Source organism: Hyperolius riggenbachi, chromosome 1 (assembly GCF_040937935.1).
Source record: "Hyperolius riggenbachi isolate aHypRig1 chromosome 1, aHypRig1.pri, whole genome shotgun sequence".
In the NCBI taxonomy this organism is placed as follows: domain Eukaryota; kingdom Metazoa; phylum Chordata; class Amphibia; order Anura; family Hyperoliidae; genus Hyperolius; species Hyperolius riggenbachi.
The window spans coordinates 414,806,152-414,820,582 of NC_090646.1; the positions used below are offsets into that span (position 1 = coordinate 414,806,152).

Here is a 14,431-nt window from a genome sequence, read left to right on the forward strand (position 1 = left end):
ACATGTATCAGTCTGTAACATTGATGTGCTGATAAATAGTGGACAGAAGGGCACTAAGTGGAAATGAGGCCTTACTTTTGGCTTACAGTTCTGCCTCTTTGATAAAAGCGGCAGTTGGTTTTAAAGTACAAAAAAATGCTCTAATTTTTTCCCATCGCGCAGCAGGATTCAGGAGTTTAATAGGCTTTATCTCTATAGTGCTGCATAATTCTGTAGAATTGTGTTAGTCGTCCAGCTATTCTTAGTAGTTCTGCTCATTTAGAGCTATGTAATGACTTAGTGTGGTCTAATTCTGTATTGCTGAGACTCGGACAGCAGTAAAATTTGACAAAACCTCACCATTCTACTGAAAAAGTGTTTGCTTTCCAATATTATATATATATATATATATATATATATATATATATATATATATATATATATATATATATATATATATATACATACATACATACATACATACATACATACATACATACATACATACATACATACATACATACATACATACACACACACACACACACACACACACACACACACACACACACACACACACACACACACACACACACACACACACACACACACACATACACACATACACACATACACACATACACACATACACACATACACACACATATATATATATATATATATATATATATATATATATATATATATATCTCCTTAAAGGGAACCAAACACCATTTTTCCACCAGTTTTTCATGTTTTATAACAGCTATAGGAGCTGCCAAACCCCCCATTCCATTTGTAGCTGCACTTATTTATCCAGAGGCAGGTGTAAATATTGCATTTGTGACTTCTCTATACTCTTTGAAGAACAGTGTCCTATCTCTCTACCCCACCTGCTGATGAAAGCTTTTATTTGCTCTATGCTTATGTATGCAATCAAATAATTGCATCAGTCCTCATGTGACTAAAATTTCTGCGGTCAGGCAGGCCCCGCCGTCCACAGAAGTAGGGTAATAAAAGCCTCTACTAAGCTCTTAAATTCTTAAATGTAAAAAGATGAGCTCAATTGGAAGTGGGTTTTTTTTTTCTTCCAACGAGCCCCATGGTTAGCATGAATTTTTAATGTGCTATTGAGATTCCCTGGGTGCTGCAAATAGCGCTTGGTTACCTTTAACCTCCCTGGCGGTAAGCCAGTGCCTGCTATGCCGCGCAGGATGATTTCTCCGGCCCTGCTGGGCCGATTTGCATAATTTTTATTTTTTTTTTGTACACGCAGCTAGCACTTTGCTAGCTGCATATACTTCCCGATCGCCGCCGCTCCGTGCCGATTTGCCGCTACCCGCTCCGCCCCCAGACTCCCGTGCGCAGCCTGGCCAATCAGTGCCAGGCAGCGCTGTGGGGTGGATCGGGACTCCAGATGATGTCATGACGTTAATGACGTCCATGACGATCGTCGCCATGGCGACGGGGAAGCCAAACAGGAAATCCCGTTCTGAACGGGATTTCCTGTTTGCGCTGATCGCCAGAGGCGATCGGAGGGGGTGGGGGGATGCCGCTGCACAGCGGCTATCATGTAGCTAGCGCTAGGCTAGCTACATGATAAAAAAAATGTTTTAAATTGCTGCGCTGCCCCCTGGCAGTTTTCATAGACCGCCAGGGAGGTTAAGGGGCCAGATCACACATGAGGCAGTAAAAATAGGACTGAAAGTAAAGATGCTGCATCGTAAAGCGTTTGAAGCAATTCAGAGCAGTGGGAAGGTCCACAGGAGAAAATGAAAGCTGTGAAACCAAAAAAAAATCAGTTTTTAAATGCCTTAAAATGTTTGAACATCATACTCAACAGCCTCTCTGCTGCTACCCAGGTTCCTCATTTTGAAGTGTTTTTTTACTGCATCTATTTATTTCTATGGACCATGTCTTTGCTCTAAAAGGCAGTGCAGTATTGGTTTTAATCAGAACATGAAGTGAGAGGAATATGGAGGCTGCCATCTTAATTCTCTGAGCTGGCTGCCTGACTTTGTGCTGATGCTCTTCCTCTAATGCTTGAAGTCACTGGCCCATAAATGAGCATGCAGATCAGATACTTTGGTCTGACTCCACTGGCTGCATGCTGGTTGCAGGTATGTGACTTAAAAACAACTAAAACTCAGTGTGACAGCCAGGAAACTTACATTGATTAGAAGGGAATTAAGATTATATATAAGTAGACCCTAAACTGGATTGCCAATGCCGTGCAATACTTTTTCACATAAACTAGCTTATGAAAATCAAGTTATTGTCTATTTGTTTCCACCTATATAGGTCATACGAGAGACTAGAATACCTCAGTTGTACACCGCAGAGGAAAAATATTCCACAAAAGTATCTGTATATAGTAACAGTGTCATCTCAAGTAATAATCCTTTGAAAGAAGCAAAATTTCTCACAGTAGCAGTGGATGCGGAAGAGAGGAGACAGGTGTATGAACAGTATGAGGTAAAACTAAGCTTGAGTCATAAAGTGTCTTGTCTATTAAGATGTGCACCGCTTTGCAATAGACTGTGTTTGGATATTAATATCTTTGATGAACAGATGTGTAGCCTGGAAATAGTGATCTTTTTTCTACTATTGTAAAATGTTCACTATATAGCCCTTTAGGTAGTTTACTTGTACTTCAACTTCTTGTGAACAGCACAACAGTATATTTACGCCCTAATTGCCACTAGTTTTGGCAGAATGATATAAAAATGAATCTGTTTTGCCAATTGTCACAACACCAGACACACACACACTCACTCTGACACAGACTCACGCTCTCTTTTTAGCAGCAGGAAGTGATACTGTTATCTCTCACCTACCTGTTTCTCACAGATTACTGCTCTCTCTTGGCTCCTACGGCAGCCAGCCTCCTGTACTTGCATGTGCTTGGTCCTGGCTTGATGACGTCATTAAGCTGGGACCCGGTACATGCAAGTACAGGAGGCAGGCTGCACTAGGAGCTAAGGGGCACTTTAGGAATGGGTAAGAGGTGAGGTATACTTACCAGCAGTGCTTCCTGCTGTCGTTATAGGAAGAAGGGAATGATGCCACTGAGCTACCAGGAAATGCCATAAGGGGGGGACCACTAGATAATTGGGGAAAGCTGTAAGGGTGTGGAAAAAACCACTAGGCTACCAGGGAAAGCTACGCTATATAAGGGGAAGGTAAACCACTAGACTACCAACGAAAGAGGGAGAGGGTGACTACTAGATGACCAGGTTGTAATGTAATATTTTAACCCACTGCATGCAGGCTTTTAAACAAGGTGTATGGTATTGCACGTGTAGTGTTAATTGCATGTCACACACCTTATACCGTGTGTTATGCAATGCGCACAGTGTGAATCCATCTGTAATCCAGACATCATTTTTTTTTTATTTTTTTTTTAAACTGATAATGGGTATAAACTGAGAAACTATTCCCTCCCTTTAAAATGCACAGGAGATAAAATAGTTCTTGGGGAAGAAAGCACCCAAAGAAAGTCTAGTTTATCTCAGGGGGGAAAAAGTGTGCTGTACACCTTTCACATTTTTGTGAATATTTTATCTTTTCATGGGATAATACTGAAAATATAACCCTTTTATACAATGTAAAGTAGTCCGAGTACCACTGGTATAACGGTGTATATTTGCTCTCCCATCAAAATAACTCAACACAGCCATTTATGTATAAACGACTGGTAAAAAAATTTTTTTAGTACACCCCTAGAGTTTCACAGGTTGTCACTGGAATCCTCTTACACTCCTCCATGTTTAAGATAGCGGATGATAGAGACCTTGTGCGCCTCCACCTTCTGTTTTTAAGAAAGTTTCACAGATGCTCAATAGGGTTATGGTCTGGAGACCTGCTTGGCCAGTCCAGCACCTTTACACTCAGTTTCTTAAGCAAAGAGGGGTCCATGCTCTCCTTCAGAATGTCACAGTACATGTTGGCATTCATGGTTTGCTAAATAAACTGTAGTTCTCCAGTGCCGACAGCACTCATGCATTCCCAAACAATGATGCTCCTACCACCATGCTTGCAAGACACTTGTCTTTGTGCGCTTCACCTGGTTGCCACTGCGCACACTTGACACCGTCTGAACCAAATAAGTTTCTCTTGAGCTTGGTCTCGTCAGATTACAGGACATAGTTCCAGTAATCCATGTCCTTAATCTGCTTGTATTCAGCAATCTGTCTGAAGATCCTGTGAGTTCTCTGCAATGAGGTGCCATGTTGAACTTCCAGTGACCAATATAAGAAAGTTTGAAAGTAATAACACCAAATTTAACACACCTGAAAGCTTATAATGCTATCAAGTAACTTGACCCCAAGAAGGGAAAATGTCTTATTGGGCAGAATTTTTATACTCTTCACTTAGGGGTGTACTCACTTTTGTTGCCATCGGTTTCAACATTAAATTTAAACTTATACAAGCTGTACACTGACTATTTTACATTGTATCAGTCACGTTTTCAGTTTTGTCCCTTGAAAAGATATAATTAAATATTTGCAAAAATGTGAGAGGTATGCTCACTTTAGAGATACTGTATATCAGTATGGTGACATAACTGGTAATAGGTATTGCTGATTAAATGGGGACAAAGCTAAAATGTCACAATTGTTCTAGTTTAAAAGGAAAACATGGTCAAGGATCTGTGGCTAGAATTTAGTTAAATAAAAATGATACTTACCTTGGGAGGGGGAAGACTCCGTATCCTAACGAGGCTGCCCCATCCCTCTGTTACAGTGCTGGCAGCCTCTCCCCCAAAAAGAAAATGGCCTATGCCACTGCGCGCATGCATAGTAGAGTCTTTCTTCTCGGGTCCTGGGGGAAATGGCTGAGCCTGATCGTGTCCACTCTACTGTGTAGGCATCAGTAGAGCAGAACCGATCGGGCTTTGCTATTTTCGCCAGTACCTGAGGGGAAAGCTGCTACTACACCTGTGTGCACCGGTGACGAGCAAATCTTCAGAGGTCCCAGCGCTGGATCCCCTCTGCTGAGGAGGATAGGGGAAGCCTTTTCAGCCAGAAGCTTCCCCTTCCTGAGGCAAGAACCCCGAGGGGCACTTTTTTTCCTCCTCTGGTACTCTTTAAATGGGTTTATAGTCATTAGCCCAAAACAAGTATTCAAACCGGTGTTCCCAGTTCACTGCTTTAATGTTTATACAATTTTAGCAACTCTTCAAATGTAATTTGTAAAGGTTCATAAGAGGTAAGCTGCTTGGTTCACTCTATTGTTTACTCTTTCCCCACTACTTACTATGCCTAATTGTTTGCTCTTTCCCCGTTTCTCTCTATTTCTAAAATGGTGTCATTATTTAGGATTCATCCATCTTTACTGTCAGCACTGTTAGAATAAATGTGTGTGGCCTATTTATAATAGAGCAGAGATCTTTCTGAAACTGACATTTTGCTTCCCTTACTGTAATTAGATTTATTTTAATAGAAAATGTGTGTGAGGGTTAAGTGCCTGCCAGTGGCCTGTTGCTGCTGTTAATTTTCAAGTCTGACAACCACTCCAATGGTGTTTATAGGAAGATTGTTATATCTAATTTGTTCCTCGATGCACTTTGATCTTAATTCACTGTTTTTCAACCAGAGTGAATTACGGTGGTTGACTTACTTGGGCATAAGAACAAATTATTTTCACAAGTACATCACGATTTTTATGACATTTCCCTGTAGAATTGAAGCTAAAAGATTGGTATGATTGTCATACAGCATGTTTTTGTCATCTATGGCAGCTGCCAATCCTTTAATCCTAGATTTCCATTTTTAAACTATTAATACTCTATATGTATTTTGTTCATTGTATTTTCATGATGTTCTTAAAGGAGTCATTTAGAGCGAGTGAGTTTTTATTAAAGCATTTGATAGGCTTTGCTTAAAGGGGAACTGAAGGAAGAGGTATACGGAGGCTGCAATATTTATTTCCTTTTAATCAATACAGTTGCCTGGCAGCCCTGCTGGTCTATTTCTCTGCAGTAGTATCTGAATAACACCAGAAACAAGCATACAGCTAGTCTTGTGGGATATGACTTTAAAGTCTGAAACACCTGATCTGCTGCATGCTTGTTCAGGGGCTATGGCTAACAGTATTAGAGGCAGGGGATCAGCAGGGCTGCCAGGCAACTGGTATTGCTTAAAAGGAAATAAACATGGCAGCCTCCATGTACCTCTCTCTTCAGTTCCCCTTTAATGCTTGACAGATTCTCATTAAAGAGAATAAGGATATGAACCCTAAACGCTACTTTTACACTGAGGTGGTGTGTTGCATTGGACTATATAATTGCAGTCATAACGCAATGGAGCAATATAGCAATGGTACATTCACATTGGTGTTTTAGCAGTGCGACAAATAGGATGTCATAATGCAATGCATGCTTGTAACGGGTGCATTAACAGTTTCAGTAAAGCATACTTCGTATGTACTGTACCGCATGCATAATGCACGATGTGACATTTCCCCGTTGCATGGGATTTGCATACAGCTCGTGGAAAGGGGGAACTTGCTGTGCGAACCTAAAACGCACATATAAAACCGCAGTGTAAATCACACACCATTACAATTTTTTTTATTTATTTTGTGCGGCATATAGACTTTAATTATGTGTGATGATTTTGAATGCATTTTTTGGCATGCAAATCAAATATACACACTGTTCCAAATTATTATGCAAGTTATATTATTCTCCGATTTTCTAAGTATTCGATGCAAACAGCAGTCAACATTACACACCATTGGAGTATAATTTGAATGTTACTGAACAAACCTACTAATAATGGTATGTTTAAGTTTTTTTTTTTTTTTTTTTTAAAGTGCACTGTTCCAAATGATTACGTACAACAGACTTCCAAAACCTTTTTATAGGTTGCGAAGAGAGGGTCATTTTTATTTATTTTTTTATTTGCAGCATTAGCTTTTTATTTCAGTAAATACAACCTTCCTATTTTAATCCATAACGGCTCAACTGGTCAAGCTGCATATTAACATAGGAGACATTAGTTGATAGCAGATTCACAATTCTTCCATCCATTGAACTTGAGTTTTTGGAGAGTTTCTGCTTGAATTTCTTGCAGGGATGTCAGAATAGCCTCCCAGAGCTGCTGTTTAGATGTAAACTGCCTCCTACTTTCATAGATCTTTTGCTTGCGTATCCTCCAAAAGTTCTTAAGGGGCCTATACACTGGTCAATTTCATCGATTGATTGTATGGAATCAATTGATCAGAAATCGATTCTATCAAATCTATCGTGTTTTTTGTTTTTTTTTTGTGGCCGATTTTTATCAATTTTAATGTGGAAAATCTAGGTCGATCTGCTGCTAGCAGCATATCAATGACCCATAGAGTTGCATTGGATCTAATGGTCCAATAATGCATTTAGATTGATTTCTAAAAGATTTAATTCTGAAATCTATTGCAAATCTGTTCCTAGTGTGTGGCATCAGATTCCTGGCAGATTCGACTTGACAGGCATCTGACAGAAATCTATCTGATGGTCGAATCTGCTGCAAATCTATAAGTGTATGGCCACCTTTAATAGGATTGAGGTCAGGTGAGAATAGGGGCCATACCAGGAGTGTTATCTCCTTTTATGCTGATAGCAGCCAATGATTGAGAGGTATTCCATGCAGCATGAGATGGCATATTGTCATTCATGAATATAGCACCCATGAGCAGTGCACCCAAAGATGAAAACATAGAGACAACAGGAGCCTAAATGGTGCAGTATGTCTCAAAGTACCATATATACTAGTGTATAAGCCGAGTTTTTGAGGCCAAAAACATGCCCCAAAAGTGTCTCGGCCTATACACGAGTCAAGTGTAACTTGTGCACCATAAAGTGCTTTAAAGAAGTCCGTACGGCCGCGTAAGCTCTGCCCCGCCCCTCTTGCCATGTGCATGGTGTTTTAAAATGCAAATGATACCTGTTGTCCGGTCTGCCTGCACTCCATCCCCCCGTACACCGCTAGATGAGCATTTTTTCTGCACACATAGCTCTGTGGCCTCTCTGTCTCCCCTGTGTCCCCGTTGGGATAAGCAGAGCAGGGATGTGCGCCGTGTTTCACATACCGGTCCGCACGCACATTGATTCCTCTGCTCAGTCTGCTGTCCTGTCACAGGCTCCTTGTTATGACGCACTCTAGCGACGTCATAATAAGGAGCCTGTGACAGGACAGCAGACTGAGCAGAGGAATCAATGTGCGCGCGGACCAGTTTGTGCAACGCGGCGCACATCCCTGCTCTGCTTGTCCCAACGGGGACACGGGGAGACAGTGAGGCCACATTCAAGTTCCAACAAAGAAGAGAAGGAGAAAAGCCCCGCACTCCACAATCACTGGGAGAATACACAACCTGTGCAGCTGCTGATTCACTGTGCCTCCACGAAGTAAACAACAACTTAGCAATGCTTGAGAGAAAAGACGTGGGCACCAGGGCACTACAGCCAACTTTTATTGCACTTTCTTGTGTAAAAACAATGTAGCAGCATCAACATGGAAACACCATAAGTTACTTCACCCGTCCAGATGACACCTGACACACAGAGCCCGTCCTCCCGACAATTGTTTCGCACCTTCCGGTGCTTGTTCACAGGATTTTAGCTCAGTGGCGTCCTATTCCAACAACGCCACGGAGGAATGGGCGTAATGAAGTAGCTGTCAAAGCCCACGCCCATCCGCCTGTCCAATCCAATCCACCACCTATTCCCATAGCCGATGAGGGAGTGCGCATAGTATTCGCGCACATCCGCCCTCAGCAACACATATATCCGCCAATCCAGGCTGCGTATGACGTCAACGTAACGCAGACGTCCGCATCGCCATGGAAACGGGTAAACACACCCGAAGATCAATCCAGGCCACTCCCTCCAAGCAATCCAAGAGGGATAGAGGCCTGTTATTGGCCCTGGCGGACTTGTTTTTGGGGCGGGGAGGAACGGACAGGCAGGCAGGCGCCAATGAACACGTACATCATTATTGCCTCACAAGTTTTTAGAGTATAATACACATTACAGATAAACATCGAGGCCTTGAAATACAATCAAACATGACACCCATCCCACGAAAAGTGCATACAGCAATTAATATTAAAGACTGAACCCACCCTATTATCCCACTAACACACTATGAAGAACTTATGCCAGCAACCACATATACAAGGTAAGTGAAACAACGACTGGGAGAGGAGTGAAAGCACGCACATTGATTCCTCTGCTCAGTCTGCTGTCCTGTCACAGGCTCCTTGTTATGACGCACTCTAGCAACGTCATAATAAGGAGCCTGTGACAGGACAGCAGACTGAGCAGAGGAATCAATGTGCGCGCGGACCAGTTTGTGCAACGCGGCGCACATCCCTGCTCTGCTTGTCCCAACGGGGACACGGGGAGACAGTGAGGCCACATTAGAGCTATGTGTGCAGAAAAAATGCTCATCTAGCGGCGCCCAGGGGATGGAGTGCAGGCAGACCGGACAACAGGTACCAATTATACGCAATTTAACAAACTATGCACATGGCGATGGGGGCAGAGCTTACACCACCGCACTGACTTGCTATGGCTGCAGCTTAAATGCTCATCTGGGGAGGGGGGGGGGGGTGCAGTGGTGGTGGGGGGCTGGGGTGAGCTGGTGGTATTGGATAACACTTGTACCTACTTTTAAACGCTCAGCACATGGTGATGGCAGCGGGAGGCGGAGCTTACGTGGTCGCTCTGGACCTGTTAGAAGTGGACCTGAACTCTTGCACAGGACAAAAGGAAAACAGAGAAATGCACCCTGAAAGTATTTAGAGATTTTAGCCTAATTCCCCCTCATCTGTGACTAATCACAAGTTTGATTTGACTTCTCTCCTTCACCTGACTGCCACAGCAGATAACATAATGTGCTTACAAATGAAGTTAACAATATGTCTGCTTCCCTGAAAGGAGGAAGCCGATAAACTGCAGATTTATTGCAAGATTTGTATTATGCTGTTGCTTATCTTTTAAAGCAAAGAGGAAGTTAGCTACATTAGGTACCTGTTGTATATCCCAATGGGCCACTCTGGGGCACACAGAGCATTATGTGACAGCAACACTGTACACATGGCAGGGGGGAGGGGGACACAGCTGTGAGGAAGCAGAGGACACTTCAAGGGTCACTTCTCCATTATTCTCTATCCTTAAAGAACTTTATGGTATGTACTACTACTACTACTACTACTACTACTACTACTACTACTACTACTACTACTACTACTACTACTACTACTACTACTACTACTACTACTACTACTACTACTACTACTACTACTACTACTACTACTACTACTACTACGTATTCCTACTGACAGATGCAGCATGTTTCTGGACAGTACCTGTCTTTATACCAACCTGCTGTCACCTACACATACTGCTCCACTGACCATTTTCATTGCATATGCCCCTTCTACCCTGTCCAAATCAACTGACTTCTCCAAGCAATGCTTTATTCAACATCATAAGGCCATTGCATTTTCTATCCTCGACTTATACCCAAGTCAATCATTTCCCCCAGGTTTTTTTAGGCAGAAGTTGGGGGTTGGCTTATACACGAGTATATACAGTATATAAAAATGAAAATTGGGCAAAGGGAGGTTGCATATGGAGCAACCAGCCACAGAAATCAGGTGGAGATGCACAAACCCTACTCCACTTGGGTACCGAGAGAGGGTAGTGGTGATTATGGTCGCAAACATGAGAAACAGCAGTAAGGTCCTTACATGTGGTATCAGCCATGTGGTGACCAGACTTAGCCCTCACAAGGAGGGAAACGAGCACAAAGCGGGTGAGAGACGCCCATGAGTGTATAAAACTGTTAAAAAAAAGAGAATAGGCTTACCTCAATAACGACAAATTCGTGTATACAGTTGAATCTCGTTATAGTAAACTGATATGGTAAACCTCTGCATATAGTAAACTCTGTTCTCAGGTCCCAGCAAATGTCTACATATAAAAAAAGACCAATTCTGATAGAGTAATCTACTTTTCCTTGTCACTTGAAATTAACTATAAAGGGTTTCTACTAGGCCTGAAAGATTTTAGGAAAAGATTGAATCGCACGATTTCTGTCAGAAATTGTGATTTCGATTTGATTCACGATTTTCGTGAGCTTGCACGATTTTCCACAGCTTGTAATTTCACAACTAGGCTCAGTTTGTGGTTGTGAGCAGAGTCCTTCCTTTGCTTTATGAGAGTCTCTGCAGGCCTGTCAATCAAGCTTTGCTTTGGCCAGTTTATCAAGCCTAGCCTTTCCTGCAAACACAATTATGCCTTTGCACAAATTTACTGTGCCCCACTGCAGCAAACAGCTATGCAGAATAGATTGTCTCAATTTCAAATTCACAGTACCCCACTGCAAACAGCTGTGCAGAATACTAAGTTACCACAGTCAGTCACAGCACAGTCATCAGCATTAGTGGAGGCAGTGCAAAAAAGTTAATTGACAGGCTGCCCGGCCAGCTAGTGATGTGGACTCGGGAGGCTGAGCTACGCGTGATTGAGAGCCTGTGGGCGGAGTCTTCCGTCCGCCCAGCCAATGACATGGAGGCGCTGGGAGGAGTGAGCCGCCGCAAGAGTGACAGACCGTGGGCAGAGTCTGCTGCCCGCTCATCTCATAGAGGCTGCAGGCACGGAAGTTGGGGAGAGAGTGAGCCGCCTCCATAGCCGAAAGGGATGTGCGAGTAACACCCACTGAGCCGCCGCCGCATGGAGCGGCAAGCTGTGGACAGCACGAGAGGGGGCTGCCTGCAGAGGGGGACGAAATCGCCGCTATGACGATCACGGAATCGCCGTTTCCGTGATCGCGATTTCGATCCCCAAACGATTTATCGTTCAGGCCTAGTTCTACTGTATATAAATATGACTCTGCACCTGGCTTTTGAAACCCTTTGGCACTTGATTTGGCCTGTGGAAGTGGGCAGAGACTCAGGAAACGTGTTGCCTGTGCTTATGATTATATTTATATACATACATTTGTAGTTAGTTATTAAGGTAAGCCACCTCCTCCTTTTCTCTGTTTTATACACTCCTGGCCGCCTCTCACCCACTTTTCTCTTTGTGTTTCTAGTTTTAAACTTGTCTGTCATGCTGCTACCCACCCCGTGGCCGTGCTCTTCCTTTTTCCCTGTTGATATCCTTACTTTGGCTTATGCAGTGATACTGAGGTCGAGCAGGGGTCACATGGGCTAGGAGATATCCTTTGTCTGATTCAGTCTGGCTGTGGAGATTCACTGTCAACAGGCAAGATGTTATGCAGCTTCACTAAAGATAGGGAAGTCGTGCGCTTGCTGCACAGTGCCTGCATACTTTAAAGCTATGACACACCTTTAACGATTACTCATGTTATATGACAATCGTACTCAGAAAGATCTTGATGGAGGAGCATTATGTCTGTGTGTCGCTAGCAAACAAGCAATTCCGTTAGCAATAAACCATTAGTGAAGGAGTCACATGAGTGTCATAGGCCTTTTACACTGAAGTTTTCTGTTTTGTTAATTTAGTGAATGGATTGAAGATCTGTCAGTATTCTTACATTTTACAGTATTCTTACATTTTACATAAAGTATGCCAGGGATAGTTTAAAGGGGAACCTTAACTGAGAAGGATATGGCCGTTTCCTTTTAAACAATACCAGTTGCTTGGCAGTCCTGCTGATCTTTTTGGCTGCAGTAGTGGCAGAATCGCACACCTGAAACAAGCAAACAGCTAATCCAGTCTGACTTCAGTACGAACACCTGATCTGCATGCTTGTTGAGGGGCTGCGGCTAAAAGTATTAGAGACACAGGATCAGCAGGAGAGTCAGGCAACTGGTGTTATTTTAAAAGGAAAAATTCATATCTCTTAGTTTAGGTTCTCGTTAAAACTAAGATGAAAGTTGATGGCCTGACCCCAAAAATAAAAAAAAATAATGCGTGAGCATAGAACAAGTTAGCTATATTATGCCATATAACTACAAGAAGAACCTTAATAGGTCATATTGCATGCATATAGAGCAGATAAAAAATATAGCACTTAGGCCTGGTGCACACCAGAGCGGTTCTGAAGCGTTTTTTTAAAACGCAGGGGGAAAACCGCTTGGCTAATGAAAGTGAATGGAATGGTGCACACCAGAGCGGGTCGTTTTTTTTTTTCCACAAACTCACTCGGGTTGCAGCATTTTTTTTAGTTTTTTGAGAAGTTTCTGCCTCAATGTTAAAGTATAGGAAAGTGGAAAACTGCTCTGAAAAATGCTAAATCAGAGCGGTTTTCCAGGCGTTTTTGTTACAGAAGCTGTTCAGTAACAGCTTTACTCTAACAAAATATGCTACACAAAAACGCTCCATAAAACGCTAGGCATGTTTAGAAAAACCTCTCTAAACATGCCTAGAATCGCTCTGAAATCTGCTTCAAAAACCGCTAGCGTTTTGCTGATCTGCTAGAGATTTTGGTGTGCACTGGGCCTTACAGAGGAAAGTGTGTTTACTCGCCTAATAACCAGCCAGTATATCTGCATGTATTAGTGCAAATGGCTAAACCCTGATACTAGAGGTGTATTTCCATTATCACAATGAAAGTAATAGAGTTCAAAATATAAGCATAAGATTATTAAGAAATATCAATGTTCAATATTAACAGAATAACATCCACCATAACAATATAAAGTTCATGCATTTTATTTCTATAGTAGTGTTGTAATCCTGGAACAGTTTCATACCTTTGCTTTGTTAAATATGTATGCACCAAATAGTGACTGAATGGTAAAATAAAGCAACAGGAGGTGGCGACTTCTTCAACAGTCTTCAAGTTTTGTCACAGATGAAGGAATTACGAATCAGAAGAAAGCCCATGATCTTCCTGCCAGTAGTAGTATTCGTAGTAACACTGCTTCCTGTGTTCTTTTAGCAAGCGTCAACGCGTTGCATAAATTGTTGCTTTATATGTTCCATAAATACCCAGCCGTCTGGATCAGTATTCTGGCTTAGTGGGTAGCTGTTTGCCATTGCTTGTACAGTGCACTGTACCTTGTAGCCTGGAGAGTTCTCACTCGATAATCCTTGAAGAGTCTTGTAGTGAGTCTCTGAATATTTTATGGGAAAAGAGGTCTGCTTGACGGGCAAGATATTCACGAATGAATGACAAAAAAGTCTGTGTTGGCAGAGGAAGGATCTGTTTTGTGTTTTCGTATGCTGCCTTCAGATGTCAGTATTGCTCTGGTCTAAACATGTCTGCAGTTGCTATAAAAGCTCTTTACTGCTCTGTTAGCTAAGAGTTTAAAGGGACTGCTGCAGGAAGGGAATGCCTGTGAAAATCTACATGCATGATGCATGCTATTTTAAAGGACTGCTGACGTGACAATGATATGGAAGCTGCCATATGCATTTCCTTTTGAGCAATGCACATTGCCTGGCTGTCCTGCTGACCCTGTTCCTCTAATGCATTTTTGTCATAGACCCTGA

The 14,431-nt window shown here is 42.4% G+C and overlaps 1 protein-coding gene across 2 annotated transcripts in view; it reads left to right on the top strand.

Moving 5' to 3' along the window:
- SMC5 (structural maintenance of chromosomes 5) overlaps positions 1 to 14,431 on the top strand; it is a 151,126-nt gene that overhangs the window by 68,162 nt on the left and 68,533 nt on the right. For both annotated transcript variants that reach the window (XM_068236253.1, XM_068236260.1), the window contains exon 14: positions 2,281 to 2,454. In XM_068236253.1, the coding sequence (XP_068092354.1) occupies positions 2,281 to 2,454 (174 nt within the window). The remainder of the gene's footprint in view (positions 1 to 2,280; positions 2,455 to 14,431) is intronic.